The sequence below is a fragment of the Aythya marila genome (genome assembly GCF_965140915.1).
Source record: "Aythya marila genome assembly, chromosome: 1".
In the NCBI taxonomy this organism is placed as follows: domain Eukaryota; kingdom Metazoa; phylum Chordata; class Aves; order Anseriformes; family Anatidae; genus Aythya; species Aythya marila.
This window is the reverse complement of record NC_139042.1, coordinates 90,464,473-90,485,063: the sequence shown is the minus strand read 5'-3', so window position 1 is coordinate 90,485,063 and position 20,591 is coordinate 90,464,473. Positions and strand designations below refer to the sequence as shown.

At 41.1% G+C, this 20,591-nt stretch overlaps 2 protein-coding genes across 2 annotated transcripts in view; one reads left to right on the top strand and one right to left on the bottom strand.

The window, feature by feature from the left end:
• LOC309885222 (amine oxidase [flavin-containing] B-like) overlaps positions 1-11,031 on the top strand; it is a 53,478-nt gene extending 42,447 nt beyond the window's left edge. Inside the window, exons 11-15 of the mRNA XM_082774936.1 lie at positions 1,942-1,999; positions 2,980-3,077; positions 4,259-4,370; positions 5,939-6,001; positions 6,406-11,031. Coding sequence (XP_082631062.1) covers positions 1,942-1,999; positions 2,980-3,077; positions 4,259-4,370; positions 5,939-6,001; positions 6,406-6,561 — 487 coding nt within the window. The 3' untranslated portion in view covers positions 6,562-11,031. The remainder of the gene's footprint in view (positions 1-1,941; positions 2,000-2,979; positions 3,078-4,258; positions 4,371-5,938; positions 6,002-6,405) is intronic.
• Positions 11,032-16,911: 5,880 nt separating this feature from the next.
• Positions 16,912-20,591, bottom strand: part of LOC309880851 (amine oxidase [flavin-containing] A-like) — a 38,410-nt gene continuing 34,730 nt past the window's right edge. The window contains exons 13-15 of the mRNA XM_082766208.1: positions 20,206-20,317; positions 18,666-18,728; positions 16,912-18,280 (exon numbers count right to left, since the gene is read on the bottom strand). Of these exons, the coding sequence (XP_082622334.1) occupies positions 18,125-18,280; positions 18,666-18,728; positions 20,206-20,317 (331 nt within the window). The 3' untranslated portion in view covers positions 16,912-18,124. The remainder of the gene's footprint in view (positions 18,281-18,665; positions 18,729-20,205; positions 20,318-20,591) is intronic.

Below are 20,591 nucleotides of genomic sequence, written 5' to 3'. Positions count from 1 at the left end.
TGCTGCATATGCCATATATTCCATACGGGCATTAGCCACAAATTTATAAATATGAATTTATTTAAACTGCTCCAAGACAAAAGGTGCAGATGGTGCAGAGAGGCCACTGCATCTGCAAGGATTGCTTCTATTAAGGGGGATGTCCTCAGTGAAGGCTTATTGTTGGTACAATTTAGTCCTTTGGAAACTGCTTTTCTGTGTGCATTGTTGTTGTTTTCTTTCAAGTAATATCTTGTTATTGAAAAATAATTCCTTCCAGGGTTGAAGTTTCTTTGTAGTCTGAAGATGCCCTTGACCTGAAGCTTAATATTTTCTTTTACACAACTATCTTAAACTAACTTTATGCGTGTTTGCAACATAGTTGGCAAACAGCAGAGGGCTTGCAGTGTCTTGGAGCCCTGCTTGTGTCCATACATGAGAATCCCTACCAGTTTCTGCTGTGCCATTTCCAGGCTCCCTGGAGGGTCTGCAACCCACACGTGGAAAAGGGGCAGGGCACAGGCAGACCTGGAGGGATGCTCCTCATCCCTGTCATGGTGCTGGGAGGAGCAGAAGCAGATGGGTCCCAAGGTGATGCTCACTTTGCCATGAAGCCCTGTGGTGTTACTGAGCTGCCTTGAAAGCAGTAGCTGGTGAGCATTTGTGAGGGGCAGTGGGCAGACCCTGGCAGGGGGCTTTGCTGTTAAAATGGCTTCATTTGGTTCAGACGCTGTGGGGGTGCTGGCGCTCTGCAGGGCAAGGTGGTCACTTCACTTGGGGAGAGAGAGACAGAGGTGGAGGAAATGGGCCCTTCCATTATGGTTGTTGCTGGATCCCTGCCAACCCCTGACTGCAGAGAGATGTTCATAGTTAGATCCCGCAGCTCTCTGAGCCCCCTAGCCAATTTATGTGTCACCACACATTTCTGCTTCTGTCCTGGGGCTACAGGAAGGGGCTGCTTCCCTTCAACGCTGCCGCTGGGCCTGTCACGTGCCAGCAACAACACCACGCCAGGCCCACAGCTCTTCCCAAACAGCAGCAGCCTCCGTGTTTGCTGCTCCAGCCCCAGCCTGCACAGAAGGACACCTTCATTAAGGGCCTTCAGACCTTCCTATTCTTTTTCTCATCTTCTTTCCATAGCATTCTTTGAGCTCAGCTGCTTATGGGTATAGCTGGGCTGTGTTGTATGTCAGCATAAATATGGTTTCCTCATAGGCTTATAGAGCTGGAAGTATGGTCCCTGCAGAGCTGGGACTGCTGTATTGCTGTCCCTTGTGCCCAGCATGGCCCTCTGTGGAGGGCAGAATTTGCTTCCAGAAGTAAACCAAATAAATGTCTTTCCAGTGTTGTGTTTGTGTGTTTGCTTGGTTTTCATAATTGTTCATCATTATTTCATCTTGATCTTCTATTTGGAAATTGGTGTGGTACAACTAGCAGTAAGACCCAAAAGCTCGTAGGAATGAACTTCATTGCACTTGGGGCTTACTACAGCATGAAGTATATTCATGGATTTATAGACTCATAAACTAAAACAGGAGGAGATTTTATAGATACAGAAATAAAGTACTGATTCTCTGAGCCTCAGGCTACCAATACCTGCATCGTTGTAGGAACAAATTATATTTTAGACTATGTGCCAAGACCAAAAAAAAAGTGCGACGTCTTCCTTATTTTCCTGACAGTTTAGAGAATCTTTGTGCAGTATATGAACTTGGTCTGCTAGAGATGTCTTAAAGGAACTGCTTGCATAACTGCTGGTGAAACTGGCACTTACGCAGCATAGAAGTTTGACTGAAAGATCTCTGAAGTCATCTGCTCCAGAGTCTGAACAATTAGATCCTCAAAAGCTGGAACCTCAAGTTTGAGCAGATACTAATGCTTGTTCTCTTGAAACTGGAACATTAGAGGCAGTGTATTTTCTCTTTCCTTACACATAGGTCTTCTGTTGCTTTTCTCTTGCAGGAAGACGAGGCTGTGTGAGCTCTATGCAAAGGTTCTGGGATCAGAGGAAGCTTTACATGTAAGCACACAGTCTAAATCATGGTGTCTCTCATCAGTTGTGTTACAGAGGCAAAGGGGAGAAAGAAACTGGAATGCAGAAGTGCTCTGGCACAGCACTATGTAGCATTTTGCTACAGAAGTACCTGCTCCTCTGGAGTGGAGAGAACGTTACAGCAAGCCTTGCTTTGTATTCGACAGTGAAGATAAGAAAGAGCTTATGAACCTGTTAAAAAGGCAAATCTGTCCTCATTCTCTGCCTTGATGAGGGTGGCATTCATTATGGTTACCACCATAAATCTCAACTGTTTCAAAATTCTCTCATAGTCCATATTGAACATAATGTTTCTTCTGTCTTAGCAGTTGCTAAGATCCATTGCTGCATCTGTTTTTCTTTTTGACTTTCCCTTGTCTTCTCTTCCCTGTAATGGTAAATAACTGATAGGATTTGTGTGAACTCACACTTAGATTGTGTGATCAAAGCCCTATATCGTTTAAGGGAAATTCTATGTGAGTTAAATGTTATAGACACCAATCTCAAGATTGCATCATTTTAAACACAATGATAATTGTACACAGAACCATGCAAGCACCACGTCACATTTTCAACAGTATGTGTTTGTATCCTGTGCATATATTACAAGTATTACACCTGTTTACAGCAGAGGTTAATTTTTCTTTGCATGGCCCAAAGCATAAATTTGTGCTCAAAGTGTAAATTTACATTGACAGATTAAGAGGATTATGTTCTACAGTGCCCAGATTAGCTTTAAAATAAATAAATAAATAAATAAAAACATCAGCTAGCAGTGTCTAAAATTAAGGTTTATTTTATTGTTTCCGATCTGTGCTGCATTAAGAGACTTGTTAAATGTGCTCATTATGTCAGGCATTGTCATGCAACAAATCATAAACTGTTCTTCACTGCTGTCTCCTCAGTTCTTTTATTAGCTTCCTTAGGACTTTGTCCTTTCCTTGAGTGAATTAATGTCTGTTTTACAGCCAGTACATTATGAAGAGAAGAACTGGTGTGAAGAGCAGTATTCTGGAGGATGCTACACAGCCTACTTCCCACCAGGCATAATGACTCAGTATGGAAGGTATGGTGTCTATTTATAGTGGATTTCAGAGTAGCAAGATAAGACCAAGTTAATAAATAATCTCAGAAAGGGTCATAAATCCTCTGTCATTCTGTTGGCTTTATACCTTTGAGATTGCTAGAGAATATTTTAAACAGATATTATAACCTTCCACTTGTCTCAGTTGGGCTTTATGATGGATGAGTACAGTATCATTAGGGTTCTTTTTTTTTTCTTTTTCTTTTTTTTTTTTTTTCCTTTTTGTTATTTCATGAATACAACTTAGTAGGCTTTTGGAAAGGAACTGGGAAGTTTTCATAATCTGTTTACAAAACAACCTTTGGGTATTTGAGATCAGTGTTACCATTTCCAGCACATCTTTAACTGGTGTTTTGTAAATACTGGTGGAGAGTTAATTCCTGTCAACATTGACAGTCAAGTGATTTCTTTGGCCTGTTCTTTTAGCAGACAAGGCTTAATACAGCAATCAGTGTGCCATTGTTTACAGTCCTCTCAGGCATAAATTTTTGCATGGAAATAAGATTTACCAAGAAGAAAAAGACTTACTGCTCAGACCAGTGATTGGCTTTCAGATATGTATTTTGTAATGCCTACTTGAAATACAAGTTTTCACAATTCAAAACGAATTTAGATCAATAAAACAGTTGTAATGAAGAATATATGGAGGCCTTAGTTTTTAAGGTAATTTTAATGACACTAATTGTGAATGCTCAAAAAAAAAAAGCTTTTTTTTTTTTTTTGGTTGTTGCTTAGATATTATGGGTATATGTTTTAGAATATTTTTACATTTAGAATGTATATATCTAGAATGTTTCACTAAAAAGTATGAAGAACGAGTAATACCTAGCACCGGTATTTAAGACACTGGCTAAAGTCTTGAGATATAAAAAGTCTCCTCTCAACCTAATTGTCTTTTACACCTACATGAACATTAAATTCACATCCAGAAATAGCACTGCAAGAAGTGCAGTGTAAATGTTTAGAAAATACCAACACTGTTACACTTACTGTAAGAAATGCAATGTAATGCAGACAGCCTACCCATCCATCTCAACTCATCCAAAGTTAATATCTTTAAGTACCCATTGTTATTTTAAAAACTTCTATTCCAGTGTTCACCCAAGGATTTAATTTTCTTTCCTGATCTGGCTGACATGACTTATTGCTTCTTCCCCCTTAAGGATTCTTCGGCAGCCCATTGGCAGGATCTACTTTGCTGGCACAGAGACAGCCACAGAGTGGAGCGGATACATGGAGGGGGCCATACAGGCTGGAGAAAGAGCAGCCAGAGAGGTACAGGCGCAAACCCAAAGCAGGCAACACTGTCAAATATCTGATGGAAAATGAAAGATCTTCTTCTGATTGGAGGCAAAATGAGACCTTCGTGTTGACATCTTCAGGCATTCTGGAAAAGGGTGAAGGGTGAAGAACCCTTAGACTTGGAGTGCTTAGGAGGAACTCTGTCCGTTTGATCAAACTCTATTCTATTTCCAGCAACAAAATCCATTATTCTTCTTTAACAGAAATCCAAGATTCTCATCTAGTTATCATTCCCTCAGATGGGCACTTCATGTTAGTCACCATACTGAGAGATCACGGCTGTTAGCCTCACTGGGAACAGCTCAGTTCTGCAGGTTTGCAGACCAAGCCAGTCCCTTCAACTGTTTACAACATCGGCATTTATGTAGTGAAATACCATCAATATAACCTTACATATAGTCCTTAAGCCAGAATTTAAATACTTCACTTCTGAAAAAAAGCCAATTCCTCAAATATTTTAATAAACATTAGGTGTGTAGAGCAGCAAAAGGAATTTCATCTTTGTTTAATGAGGTGAAGGGGACCTTATGGCTAAAAACTACCATCAAGACAGGGATCATCTGTCCCTAAACTGTCCCATTTGTGAAGGTTATACCTGTTCTTGGAAAAAAATGTTCTTGAAAATCTCCAGAGGTAGTGCTTTATGACCTCTCTGATATAAGAATATACATTGCAGCACAATCTTCATGGATGTCACCAGGGAATTTGGCAAGTGAGCTTGACTGGTAAAAATACATTATCTTTCTTTCCCTCACTTGCTAGTGGAGAGAAAATATGTGTAAAATCCAGTACAGAGACGTTTCTCACTCTCTTTTATTGAAAAGTTGATAATTGTTCCTGAATCTTGTCTAGAATAAAAGCCCATTGTAAATGATGGCAGATCTTTTTAAATCTTCTAGTGGAATAGGAGAAACTTTTATATCACCACCTCCATTTTATTTTACTATAGAAGTTCATCTTTCTGTCTTTCATTACTGTCATTTCAGATAATTTGCTTTCCCACTCATCTCTGGTGTGTTTGGTGCTATAAATGGTCAGTTTTCCATTGTGAAGGTTTCCTTTTTAATCTTGCTTTTCTCTGGCTGAAAGTGGTGGTCTGTCATTACGCACAGGATTCTACATCCTACATCATGGTAAAACTTGGAAAACAAACCACTACTGGATATATTGGTTGCTCTTGTAGTAGCTGGTTTATGCATACCTCTCTTTGCCATGAGTGGATACTTAACTCTTAGTTGTATTCATATTACCCTATTCACATGAGACTAGTCAAATTCTGATATCACATGGAACAATTAAACATAGAAAGCTTTTTCTGTTACTGTTTCTATTTTCTTCTAGGAGCAGTGTCTTCTTAAATATCAAGTCTCTCTGGAAATGTGTTGTACAAAGATTGCATTTTCTTTAAAGTTTGGATACAGAAAGATTTATATGCTGAATTGTAATCTTAATCATGCTATTTTAAAACAAAAATTGAAAACAAGGCCTTTTCCCTTTCAAAAAATGAGTGGTGCTTACTAGAAAATTTTATTTATTTTCAGATACTGTTTGCTATGAGGAAAATCCCAGAAAGTGAAATTTGGAAGCCAGAACCTGAGTCAATTGTAAGTTTTTCTGTTAAGTGGATTACTATCTTTTCTGTGGTGTTGTCGATGAGTTAAAATTATTTATTTATTTTAAAATATTTAAATTAAAATAATCTTTTTCTTACTTAGCAAAACTATCCATCCCTAAACAAACAGGAACATAACAGAAACCAAGAGAGGGTACCAATGTGACAACTCTGTAACATGGGATTAGAAAGAATTGCACTTTTAAACTAGGCTATGAATCCTTTTCATGTATCTCTTCCTATTCCTCTTAACTGAGTAGAAAACTTTGATGCCCTGTACTTCTTGGTAACACAAACTGCTTCAACCCAGTTCTTTCTCTGCTCAAGAATCTTTTGATTAACATTCTGCCTCTCACTGTGGAGATGTTATGATGGTAATGCTTGCTCTCTCCACAGGATGTTCCAGCTTTGCCCATCACTACAACCTTTTGGGAGAGGAACTTGCCATCTGTGCCAGGACTGCTAAAGCTGATTGGATTTTCCACTGTATTCACCTCTGTGGCTGTGGCAGGGTTATTTGCTTACAAAAAAGGACTTCTGGTTCGAAACTGAAAAAGGTGCCAACACAAAGCCTCACAGTTTTGTTTTTGTCAGAGGTTTTTTTGGCATGTACTTCCCTATCTCCAAAAACAGATCAGGACTGGGGAAGAGGAGAAAAGAGTAGAGAGAAGACACTAGAGTGGAGAGATAAATGGAGATCCATATTCAAAGGATTCATGTCCTTTGAATCCAAGCCTCCTTCTATCAGTAACTTTTTTTGTTGTTGAATTTCTAGGAAACCCTGCCAAGAATTATCACCTTGAGATTTTTATCCAGATTTCAGAACACAGGTGACAAAATGCCTCAATAAAGCCTGTTCTAATGAGTTTTCCAGTGTTTTTTACACTTCTGAACCAGGCCCTGAACTCCAAGTCTTCTTAGTACTTCATACCTAGCTGGAAACAAAGCATTTCTGCCCTCATGTGTGACTGAAAAAAGAAATTTAACTTAAAGTGTAATTGATTAGTTCACACAAATTGCTGCTAAGGACCTTTTTAATGATTTTTTTTTTCTCTCCCAGATGTCCAGAGCCCAGGCAGCACTTAGAGAACAAGTCAGGCTACCACCTGAAATGGCCATAGGTTGTTAGTATTTCCAATGGCATATTTGTCATTGCAAGTCACATCTGTCATTTGTCAGTGAGTTAAAAGACAACATTTTTACTGTCTCTGACAAAGGAGTTGCAATTCAGGCTCCCTGGCTATGTTCACACTGCCTGGAATGGCAGACCTCATGTCTCCGAGTTCGTTCTTGTGAGGGATCAGGTCTTCACAGCCAGCAGGCTACAGAGGACAGCCAGTATGTAGAGCAGCATGGCTGGCCAGGCTGTTGGGCCTGAGTGTGAACTGGGAACTTTGTGTAAATGTGATGATACAGATAAAGACTTCTGAATTTTTGTCATCTTCTCTGACATCTCTTTGCCTCCAGGGTTCACCTTTAGATCCCTAAAGGGAGCTGTAAGATAACAAGTGAACAAATTAACCTCTGCTTATCCCAGGAAGCTGTAGAGCTGCCCATACAAACTGTTTTACACCATTTTCTTATCTTCTTCCTTTCTTTTATCTGCTTATGTTTATACTTTGAACACCTTGAGGGTGTCTGTTGCCTAGTAGGGCACAACAGGCTTGGAAATGTACCTTTAGCATAGTAAATAATACCCTTATCTGTCTCTCAACGCTTACTTCATGCTGAACACAGCTCAGCTGATTCAGAGCTCCAGTCTCTCCTAACAACCATATTGATGTGATTAGCACTGCCACTTCTGCCTGCTGTGTGGTGTTGTACTGACTGTGCACTTTTGGTGACTAATCAAGGATCTTAATAATGAAGAGATCAAAGGTAACTGGGGATAGGAGACTCACATACCAGTGCTTCTGCCCTCCCTAGTTCAGAACCTTTCAAACAACGTTAACCAGAAAAAAAAAAAAAAAAAAAAAAAAAAAAAAAAGGAGGGGGGAGAGGGCAGAGAGCAGAAACACATACACACACAAAAACAGCAGCCAAAAAAAAAAACACCAAACCACCCATACCGTAGGTGCCCAGCTGTCAACTAGGTATTTCTGCTGTTTAACATCTGTGCAGCACAAAAAAAGGAAGTCACAGGTGTAACTGGGAACAGGATGAGGCCCACTGCACGTGGTTGAGGAAAGTTACCTGGATGGAATTTTTTGGACCCCGTTTGCTACACTTCTGTCTTCAACCAGCTGTGATTTATATGTAAAAAATAGCATTTCAGTAATAAGGTGTGGAGGGAAATATAATAAGTATAGGGGTGAGCAGACAGCAGAGGAACTTTACCATCAGTCTCATGCAGACTTTCTGGGCTAGCATCTGATCTCCTTGCTTGTGCTGAGTAGTACTTTACTCTCCAAATAGTCCCATGGAAATCCACTGAACTGCCTATAAAGTTGTAATATTTGTGAGCAGCGCATCAGTTTCTGGCCCTTAGGTTTCATTCTTTTTAACTTGATGTGCCAGTTAAAAATCTTCTTGTAGCAGCAGCTTGGATTTTATCACAAATGAATATTCTCATAACAGCCTTTTAAAATGCATGGGGGAACTTTTCAGACATAAAGATCTTTAAGTCAGAAGAACAGTGCAGCACTGTACATATGGCCTTTCTCATTGTATCACATTGAGCACTAATTGGCCGGGACATTTGCCTACCACAGAGTGCTTCTACGTGGGCTTTTTTTCTCCGTGATTTATTTACTAAATGAATTAAAAACCCAGAGCTGAACGGGAACTCTGTGAGTTCAGAGCTTTTTCAACTCAGACAATTCTCAGGCTGAAGGTGAGTGTAGGAGCCTAAATTTGGGAAGGGATTCTTGAAGTCTTGCTCCGGTATTTCTAAGTGTTAGACAGTTAATGAATACTTAACATATAAAGTACAGCTGCCTTTGCAAATAATTTCCCTGCCAACAGTGGTTGGAATTTAAGTCCCACTTCTGCCCCAGAAATACTCTGCAGGTCTGGAAAGGGTAGCAAATCCATGAGACTGAAGAGGATAAATTTGTTTTGTTCATGTCCAAAAGGTATCTTCTTTTTTGCTCCTGAATCTGACAGAGTGTTTTCCTAGTCTAACAATAAAAAGCTGCATGTCATAGGAACAGAAAATGCAAGGAAAAGAAGAATTTAGGTGTAGTTAGAACTGGATTGAATCATAACAACATGAGGTTGTTATGATTTATGTTATGTTATGTTTTATGAGGTTGGTCTTCCTTTTTTTTTTTTTTTTTAATGAGTGTATAGCTATAAGCCTTTCTTGTTTTTAGTTTCAAAATGAAACAAAAATGGAAAGAGGAAAAAAAAACCAAAACATTTTTCAAGTTATTTTGCCACTACTAAATGTAGGGGTGACATGGAATCCCAAATTAAATTTGGATTCCCTGAGGTTTCTAACCTATACTTATGGAGCTAAGAGGTCTGAATTGCAACATTTGTATTAGCACTCAGAAGTCTTTGACTTCTTCATTCCAGAGTACCTAAGTGTTAGGATTGGTCTCTTTGTCTCCACAGCCACATCTCTACATTGTGCTGTGGAGCTTGTGACCATGGTGTGATTAAAAATATATATATGTTTGCTATTGTTTTCTCAACATCTTCTAAACAAAATGAGTATGTGGCATGCTGAATATGTGTATGCCAGTGTGATGAGAAAATTGACAAAGGTAGGTAGAGAATGAAGCTGCTTTCCCATGAAGAGAGGGAATTGCTAGCATTGGCTTATACTTTAAAATTCCTTCGTGCCAGCCCTTTAAAGAGAAGGATGAAGTCGCTTAACGGGTAACCAGTAGTGCTATATTTTAACTTTTTAACACATTTGATGAGAAATGAGTTTACCAGATTAGTAAAATGTATAGTAGGCCCAACTATGGAAATAATTGTATTTGTCTCTTACAAACTAATTTTTGTTATCACATATATTTTTAAGGGTCTTAAGAGTTTGCTACAAAAAGAGGTTTACTTGCTTATATGCTGCTGCAGCAGTAACTGTATACTGCAAAGGATGTCAAGTCACGGAAGGAAAATCTGTGTTAAACAAAATACTTGAAAGTTAATTTTACAAACTACTGAACACTAGCAAGGAAATGAGCACTGTAAGGTAGCCCCTCGTCCTTCCTTTAACCAGTGCATTTTTCTTCTCATGCAACTCTCGATTCCAGATAGCATATCTGCTGTCAATAAGACAATGACATTAATCACTTAAGTAAGTGTCTAAGCATTGTCCAAATTGGAACCCAAGATCTGGTGGAGCAGCTAGGGACTTCTATTAAAATAATCTTCCCATTTCCTCGGTGGGACTATTTTTCACTTACATTGAATTCACAGAAGTGCAGAAATTGTAAGATTTTTCTTTTGAGACATGAAAGAAAACTCTTTTTGTGGAAGAAGGAATTGTGTGTGCTACAGAAGTGCTTGGATGCAAAAGGGAGCCAGAATTAAATGACAACAGAACTGCTACTGCTCTCAGGCAAGGAGCAGACCCACTTAAATTGCAGATTACCAATGCTCAGGAATAAGCCTGACCTGTGTTTAAATAGACTAACATTCTCTCTCACATCTCCACCTTAAGATCACCTTGATCTCACAGTCCATTCTTAGAGATAAAAACGAGATGGCCAAAGCAGTCTTGTTTTCAAAGTAACTCTACAGTCAAATCATTTAGGCGTTGTTATAGACTGCTTCTTATAGTGTGTCTCATGTGACCGTGTGCGGGTCAGTGTTAAGTGATGCCTGCCTCTGTGTTTTGGGAAAAAAAGAAAAAAAAAAGTGACTTTGCTTTGCAGGAATATATATGCTGTGTGTGTGATGAATTTGTGCCTTTTATAACTGTAGCATTTTCTCAAGTGCCTCTGTGGTGACTGTCTCTATTGGGTTACATCTTAAGTTCACTTTTCAATTGTATCTGCAGATATTTTTATCTGACAGCTGTGAACCTTTTTTTAACCTTAATTAGAATCAATAAATATTGTCATGTCACTTTACTGTTTGAGGTGTTTATGTTGTGGACACAGAACCTCCCTATCGATTTGGTTGTGATGGTGAGTATTATTTAGTAAAACAGCATTTCACATTTCATACCGAAGACAGTGAGATATCTTTAACTCTGTGAAGAAGGAAAACAACATGATTTTACCAAACCATCCAAAACTTACTTTTAGTATGAGAATTGAGGTTTGGTCTTGGTGGGCATTCTCTGCACGTGAAGGGGAGAGATGGACTCCTTGCCTGGCAGCTCAGCCCATGCAAGCCTGGAGGAGGCCTTTGAACACATCCTATTCTTGCTCTCGTTGGAGGACACCTAAATGGACCAAGTTTCCGGCTTCAGTATCTTGGTTCTGCACTTCAAATACATGGGAACATGGAATGAAATCAGTATAGGAGAAGGATTTTATACCCAATATGTGTGTTTCACTTGCTCTGCAAAGATATTAATAACAGATTTAGTTATTTTCAAGGAATATGTGATAACTACTCACCTAGTGAGCAATTCAGGAGCTGAAACAGTTGCCTGGTGATGTTCAGACATCTGAGGGCACCTTTTCTGGCCTCCAGCTGCTTCCTCAAAAGGCTGCAGGTCTTCCTGAGGCCTTGTGCCATCAACCAGCCATGTGTAGGTGGCACAGATGTGCTGTGGATATAAAGTAAGGCAGCTTCTACGTTCCACCAAATGCTGATGACAATTAGGCACTTAAATGCTTTGTTGGGATATTTAGCTTGGGAGAAATGCAAACAGGAATAATGTAGGTGCTGTGAAGCTTCTGTGATCCCAGTTAATGAACTGAATGTTAAGAGGTAGCTGCATATGCAGGATGTTAACACATAGCTACCCTCTGTAGAAAGGTTATACAATGATTTAGTTGGTCATTGGAAAGAAAAATAAAGGCATGGTATTCCAGTAAGCTAGGGTGTTTGTGGTGCTTGCTAGAAAAGCCATCAGTAGCTAAGTGCTAAGATAAGCTGTAAAAAAATACAACCGTGTAACAGGATTTGTAACTGATTTCCATTTGCATGATTTATACAGACAGCAGCAATAACCTATTCTGCAGCTGGACTAAGAAAAGCTCAAAAAAGAATTTTAAATAGCTCTGATAAATTGTAAAACATACATTAAAGATCTTGTCCATTGGGTCTTTACTTGGCATCATGCTAGCTCATCCCAGCTTTCCATTCTTCCTGGCACTGCTGAAAAAGGTAAACAATTGTTTTGAGCTTTTGCATCCACTGTAGGTTAACATCAGTCTTGCTGTGTTTTGACAGAATGTGAGAGAGACCTTTTCTGTTTTAGAAGTGATGAGCTGTTAGCTTTTACTCAGGTTTGTTTTTTGCTGTGCACATGGAATTTTCTGTTAGGAATTTTTACAGTCACTCTGTAGTGGAACTGCCCTAGTGAAATAATTACTACTCATCCAGCTCTATTTCATCTGGTGTCATCAGGTTCTGCAGACTCCAGCCCCATCTTTGCAGGGGAAAAAATTTCATCTGAGTCCAAGTGATCTGTTTATTTGACCTCTGGCAGAGTGGGGCAGAGCAAATGCAGCCCAGCCTCTTCTGCACGTGGCCATATTGTCATTGAAAGCCAATGGTAACTTTTCAGGGTCTCGCTGGTGCCATTTCTGTAGCACAGAAGAGACTTGAAGAAGTGCTTGAGGACATGGTACCCAGCAGAAACAGCAGCCTTGGGCTCATTGGGTTTGTCAAATGGCTGCTGTCTAATGGCATTCAACACTGCAATCAAATATGCTCCGATGCTTAGGTGGGAATGAAGGGAGAAAAGGAAAGGTATTAATAATGCACTAAGGCATCCTTGTCAGCTCTCAGGCTGTTCACTAACAATTTGCATATGCTCCAAGTTGTAAGAAAACACTTTGCACAGCAGTGTTGCATTTAGCAGAAATTACATTATAATTTCAGATGTGGAAACTACTATTCCAGATCCGAGCTCCATTGGGCTGCGCAGTCATTATCTGAAACAATTGAAATGCGTGCTCGCACCTCATCAAAATCAAGGAGAGACATTGCTCCAGCCTGGGCACCCTCAAACAGAATGAGAATATTAAACTAAATTAGAAAGTGTGTTATTTCCCAATCACTTCTTTATGAGCTGGAGCTTGGCCAGAGTGCTTTCCAGAGGTGGCATATTTGAGACACTGTCTCTGTCTATCCTGATAAAGTGCACTGCCCCAAAGTGATCCCTTCTCAGAGGAGGGGAGTGTTCAGATACATTTAGATCCGTGCTCATGCTTTTATTCCAGCTCCTTCACGCTGATGAGCAGCCGCAAGGACATAAGCGGCCCCTTTTGGGGAAGCCTTGAAGCTGGGGACCACTTGCATCCCTTTCCTTTAGTGTTTTGATTCCAGAGTTTTTGGTTACCTAACAGGACTTGTGAGAACATGCACAGAAACACCCACTGAGACCTTTCTGCTAAGCAAAGCTCCCAGATTTTCCTGTGAGGTGACAAACCGATGGGGTTATGCAGCCACCAGATGGCAGCCTTGATTTCAGCCTCGGCGGCGGCCAGCTTTCAGCACAGCTGTCTGCAGCTGGTGCTCATCAGGAGCTGTCCCCCTCAAACGCCAGGCTCTGCCTCCTCTCATTCACCGGATTTAGCTCATATTTGGATGAAAATGATGGCGTTCAGGCTATAATTGAAGGAGTTTTCGAGTGAATGGTCTGGACATGGAAGGCCAAACCCCAGCACAAGCAGTAATTACATCTTTTGCTTCCTTGTCAGTCCTAGAGGGAGGATGAGCTACCTGTCCTGCTGCACTGCACATGGTGGTGGAGCTTTTTCCTTTCCTAAGTCATGTGTTCTTCCGAGGGAAACACTTTTTTCCTTGCTACTCCTACATGTCCCAGGCTAGTCTGTCTCTACTATGTAAGAAAAAGCCAAAAGAAATTTTTTAAAAATGTAAAAAGAGGCAGACAGAGAACAGAAACTCAGAAGCCAAGAGCTACCAAAAAAAAAAAAAAAAAAAAGCAGAACCGCAAATACAACTGGAGCTGAAAACATTGATTGCCAAGTGCAGGGGCTGAGTGGGAAAATAAAAAGTTACAGTTCACTAACAGCGAGCATATTTAATTTCCCCTTCTGGATTTTCACCAAGATGAAATTTGCTTTCTCTGTGTGTGTATGTGGAAAGTGACTCTTGCAAGGAACATTTACAAGCAAAATTGGTTGTTTCAAACAGCTTTGTGGAAGAGAAACAGTCCAAAAGGAAAAAGTGAAAAACCAACATAGATTATTTTTTCACAGAAAAGGACTCTCTGGATTTGTACATTTTTCTATTTGTTGGTGCTGCAGTTAGGAAATTAGAGCTGTGTTCTGTATAAAGCACACATAACCAGCATCCAGCTTGCCCATCGCATGGTTTGTAGCCAGAGGAAAGCACTTGGTGTTAAGCAGCAAACCTGATCAATAGGGCACAGGAACAGAGTGGCCAGAAACCTGCATGTTATAAGTGGGTAACATTGGGCACAGCCCTCTGGGCAGTATTTTTGTTCAAATATATAATCATAGAATCATAGAATCATAGAATAATGGTAATTCGTGCCTACAGTTGGAGGTGTGTTTGATCTGGGGAAGAAAGATCAAACAGCATGAAACTGGAGACTGGATCAAACACGAACTGGAAAGTCTCTCTGATGAATGACTATCAAAGAGACCAGGCTGAAGGCTGCAAGCACTTGCTTGTCCAGCCTGGATTTTAGACCTGGATGTGCTGCGTTTAGCATCCTGGGTGAAGGTGGGCTGACCTCCTCTTTGCCCCGTACAATGAGCATGGCTAGAGGGATGCTGCTCACACTGGTGGGAGGTTCACATCCCCCGAGCTGAAGCACACAGCCCCTGCAATCCAGTGCTTCATCCTTGTGAAGCTGGCACCTTCCCAGACCTCTCACATGGTGGGATTCCAGCCTCACGGGTCTGAGTTGCCAGCTCATCCTGCTCGGAGCTCCCCAGCCTCATGGGGCTGGTTGGTGGCAGCCAGGGAGGGGATGGCAAGGCCACCCTGCACAGGCAGGAGCTGCAGCCAAGAGGAGCAGGACTGAAAGGAGGTGAGCAGCAAGAGGTGGTTGGTGGCTTGCATGGGAGAGCTGGAGACTGACACCCAAACTGGGGGTTCTTGTGCCCTTAGAAATGTGCAAATGCAATTTAGGTACTTGGTGTGCTTGGTGTGCACCTTGGCTGCCCCATCTTTGCCTGTCTCTCCCATCTCACCCTTCGCTCAGAGAAGACAGAGCATCCCTCACATCTGCCATGGGGGTGCAGGGCTCTTCCTCCAACAAATGGTGCCCAAAGCACCCCCAGCCTCAAAGGGTTGTCAAAGACTTTCCCATCCCTTGGCCTGGTGAGATCTCCACTCCATTCCCAGTGAAAAGAGGTGTTTCCACGGTGTTTCATCCTTTTTAACGATGGCAACAGCTCGCTTCTTTGGGAGCTGTCAGTAGTGATTAACTCAGTCCCATTCTGCTTCAAAATTGGTTTAAGAAAGATGCCTGGCTGTTTAATATTTAAGCTAGATGTTTAATGTTTAAACAGGGAAATTGTTCTGATAGTCAAAAGAGGCATGAAAGCAGGTCTGTGATCTCTGACAGTCACAAACGTTGCCCTTTCCTGTAGCAGCACGGTGCCTGGGAGCTGCAGGATTTTCAGAAATGCCAGTTTTAATCACTCTCTTTCATTTCATTCACCATTTACCGCTCCCACAGCAGTGAGACGTGCTCTTTTCCTGTGCAGAGAGGAACATTGTACCTGGCCCTCTTTGCCAGTGGTTCAGCTGGATTGCACTTGCATGTCAAAACCCAAACAAATTGCAATGGAAACGTGCAGGAGCGATGTGGAAAGCGAAGCTGGACAGTGTCAGGCCATGGGCGTATTGCATAGAAGCTGTTTATGGCCGTGAAATTCAGAAGAAAGCAGCAAAATGAATGGCTCTACCTGCCATAAATACATGTATGGGTGAATGTTTTGGAACAGGTATGAGCAATATTTTCCTGGTGGTGGGAATATTCCCAGGGGGAGCATGCATAGCAGTGCATAACCATTTTACAACGCTGAAGACGTCTCAGAAGACCAGCCTGTGCTTCCCCCCAGAAGCCTTGGGCTCACACTACAGCAATGCCAGGCTGCATGCACAGAGACAGTCCTGGTGCACAGGAACACCTGCATGGTAAGGGCTGGGTTAGGGGGAGAAAAAATGACCAGCTAATACCACAAAATCCAACATTGCTGCTTCCTATTGAAACTACTCTCTTCTTTTCAGTGGAGAAAGGAGCACAAAGTACATATATAAGTTCAAGGTAGATGTGAAAGCTGAAACTCAAAACATAGACAGTCTCATAAATAAACTGTCAGGTTTTCTTTCCCCCAGAGAAACTGGTAGGGGCTGTCTGATCCTCACGCAGCATGGTTGGGAACAATGAAGAAAGTAGCTCAGGAGATGCATACCAGCTGTACCTTTTATGTGTTGTGCTTGACTCCAACACTCTGAGCACCTGCTCACATCTGAAAAGAGCCTGATGACAAGGGGCCACCTGAAGTTCTCCTTCCCTCTGGGAAGAGCTTCTGTTGTTAAGCCTGCCAGCACATAGGCTGAGATTGGTCTGCACTGAATTACAGGGTCTGCAAAGCTTTTGTACAAAAAAGTGAGAGGATATATGAAGGTAGTTGAAGAGATGGGCAGGAGTGACATCATCTTGCTGGGTAGGTAGGTCTGTTTTATGTAAACTTTGTGTACACATACAGACCACGTTGAGCAGAGTGAGCGTTTGTTGGCTGCTGTATGTGATACATCCTGTGATTTAACACAGGTGCAGAGAAACCTTCCACAAACTCACAAAAAATGACACAAGAGAAAGAATATGAAGAAAAGTTTATAGAAGAGATCCTCTTATCAAGGTTTCAGGACTATTGAAAGGCACATTTCACTGATGTTGAATGACAATTGAGTCCATGGACACATACAATGGTCACATTTCATGGCAAAAAGACCGCATAATGACGGTACATTGTGAAACATATATTCTAGACTTCAGTTAACACTAAACTGATTATTTTAAGTGTGTCATGTACATAATAAGAGCGGAACAGGCAGATGCATCCAATTACTGTAATTTACAAGGCAGTAATTCAAGCCCCAAATATATTTCTCCTTATTGTAGGAAGGCAGTACGGAGTACGAGTGAAATGAGGGACAGTGAATTGACAGGGAGCCAGGAAACGGCTGATGTTCTGAAAATCTGCCAGCATCTGCTGCAAGTCAGAGGGGCTTCAACTTTGCTAATTCACTTCTTTCCACTTTAATAGACAGTGGCCAGCCTGGGTCAAATGCACTTGGGCCAGGAAGCGACTTGAGAGATGCTCTGTGGAAGAACTGCAGCAGCATGAGGCTCACTGCCCAAAGCACCTTTTGCAACCATAAAGTGTAGTTGCTCGTTCAGCAGCAGGTGGAACAAAGTCCACCCATGCTTCTCCTCTCGCTGTTTAGCGATCTACTTCATACTAATTATCTCCTTTCATCCCGCTCACAGTTAAGTTTCAGTTGTGATGATTAATAATTAATCAAATGCCTTTGGAAATTAATTTAGCAATTCTGTGTCTGATTGGCATGCTAATCTCTTGCGTGCAGCAGGGATGCTGCAGAAGTAACCTCAGATATTCTGAGACACTAACTGAGGTGAATACATAAGGGTACTTATTAACTCGTGTGGCAAAAAATAGAGCAGCAAGTGGAAATGAATGCATGATCCAAAACCTCTTTGCTTTTTGGAAAAGGTCCAATCTGCATTTTGTTTTCCCTATGTTAGGAATATAACATTGATATTAATGGGTCCAATCAAAACAAATGGACAAGGAAAAGGCAAATTTAAAAAATACCCCCACAGTTGATTTAAGTTTGTTTTGCTGGTAGCAATTGCAGTAGATTTAATGCTTTAATTATGACACTAAAAAGAAAATCACAAGGAGAATACCTTTTGCCCTTTCCAGCTCACTTCATTCCAAAAATAACCCTCATCTGGTAAATGGGATGAAGAGTGAGTACTCAGCTTCAACTGGACATTTAGTCCACGCTAATTTCGAATTAATAGTCCCTTTTTATAGGCAAACAGCCCTGCAGCAGCCACAGAGGTGAAAAAAACAGTATTCCCAAGCAGACAGAACAGTCCTGGCGCAGACGGCAGGTTCCTCTCCCAGAAGGTGGTGGTAAATGGTCGGGATGGGACGTCCTGGAGGAGAGAGGGATTTGTATGAACACAGGCTCTCCCTCACTGTGTGAGGGGTTGCAGTAAATGTCTCCTACTAGGCTGGGGAGATCACAAGTTTTTCTCAAGAGCCAGATAAGGTGAGGGAAGGTGTGTCATGGTTTTGAAACGTGTTTTGTGTTGGCCTTTAAGGCCACAGGACAGTCAAGGTGGAGCTACCTATGGGTCTTAGTCATCCACCTCTTATGCAGAGGTAACAATACACCACGGACAAGTTGAAAAAATTAGTATTGTCAACACAAAAGGTAATTAAAATCTTGTAGAGGGACAGGTCCCACAGGAACCACCATCACAGAGACCACAGCCCATTCAGGGGGTTCGCTCTTGTGGTGACAAGAAAGTTACTTACCTTTGACTCTGGCTCTGGCATCCAAATTTCATTTTCAGAGATCTTCCCCATACGGTGTAAAATCTAGAATTAAAATTGTTGGAACCACATGTGAAAAACCACACCAACTACTTTCTGGTTTGGAAAAACACAGCAAGTCAGAGCAAGCTGACACTGAGAAAAAGCATAACTATGACTAGCTGAACCAGAAAACGTGTAGCAATTTGTCTGCTTATATCAGCAAAGAGCGAAGGATGGAATTTTAATAGTTTGTGTAAAAATATGATAGCTGGTGATCAAATGGCTGTGTGTGGCTAACCAATGTTTTAAGAACACAAGGACAGTTTCACAGAGTCTTTCACCCTGTCTGTAAAAAGTAGGCCTTCACACAGAAATCCAAAGGAACTACAGCTTTTCCAGATGTTTATTTTTCTTCTTGAGTACAAGTAAAAATGCTTTTTCACATGACATTTGAGAAATAGCATAGTCCCACGTGCTTGGGACACACAGCATGTTGGGAATGATGCTTCCTGAATCACAAACTAGAAAGAGGAGAGATTCAAGTCCTGGGTTTTCGAAGCATACTCTGATGAAGTTATCTCTTGGCTACACTTAGAACATACAAAGTTCATTGAGGTTTTTTTGACCATGGACTGGTTGTAAAAATCATGGAGGCTCTTGGGGGCAAATTAATGTCTCCAGAAGAGACAGCTAACTTTGTAACAGCTGCTCACAGGCACAGAGAAAATAAATGAGATATTAGGTTACTTAAAACAGAGCAAGCAATGAAGATTATAAGGTGAATTTGATACTCTGTCAAAGGAAAGCAAGGGGCTGATTTTCCATTATTTAACAACTCTGTGGCTCTGCCATACAGCAGTTTTAATTGTAATGTATACCCTTTAAAGATGTTTTTTTCCCCTCCATCCAGACTGTTGTTAAGAGATTTTACTGTGACTGGGAACCCAGCCCAATGTGTGTCATTCTGAGATTTAGACATTATCAGAGCCACCCGTTATGGATTCATAAAGCCAAGCTCACTATATTCTCTGGTGAAAGGAGAAGCAGAAGGGATAGATCAAAAATCAGAATAATGCTCAGATTTCCAGATTGCTGCACAGGAAATAACCACACACATTTGTAATGTCTGAAATTGCTTTAAACAAACAAACAAACAAACAAAAAACTGTGATTAATGTGATAGAAATTGTGGTGGAATATCTAAGGGATGCATTAGTTTGGAGGGTTTATTCATCTGGACATGAGCTATATAGCATGAGCTTTGTTTTAAGTCTCTAGTGCAGCAACATAATGTGTGATGTTCAGTTTCTTGTGAGATTTTGGCTGCACATTATTCAATAATAAACAAAGTAAAGTTTAAACAGTTTTTGAAGTTAAAAAAAGAAAGCCTTTGGCTCACTTTCCGTTCCAGGATTTTTCCCCACCAGTTCTAGGAACCCCAGCACAATTACAGTGTGTGATAGACCAAATGAGACCCTCCAAGCTGTACTTAATTCTTTTTAGCCTTTTAAAAGAGATGACCCAAGCCAACGGTCTGTACCTCTCTGGCTGCTCTCTCTCCTGCCTGCACGGCCCCCTCCATGTACCCGCTCCATTGGGTAGCCGTCTCCGTGCCAGCAAAGTAGATTCTGTCAACTGGCTGGCGAATGATCCTTCAAAACAAATGGAGAATATCAGATGACAAGTAATAAGAAGCTGATGATCCTTCTTAAAGCAATTCATTGGCTTTGATGGAGCACTCAACTTGGTTCCTCCAGAATCCCTGCAGACCAGGGCTTGGGAGCACAGTGCAACAAGATCTCCCTGCAAAACCACCCACCTGCCTCTCTGTGCACAAACACAAGATCTGAGAAAGAAAATCCAAGGGGTAAATCAGCTTCTGTGCAAAGTAATACAAGCCTTATTTTAGTGCTGGGATAAGGGATA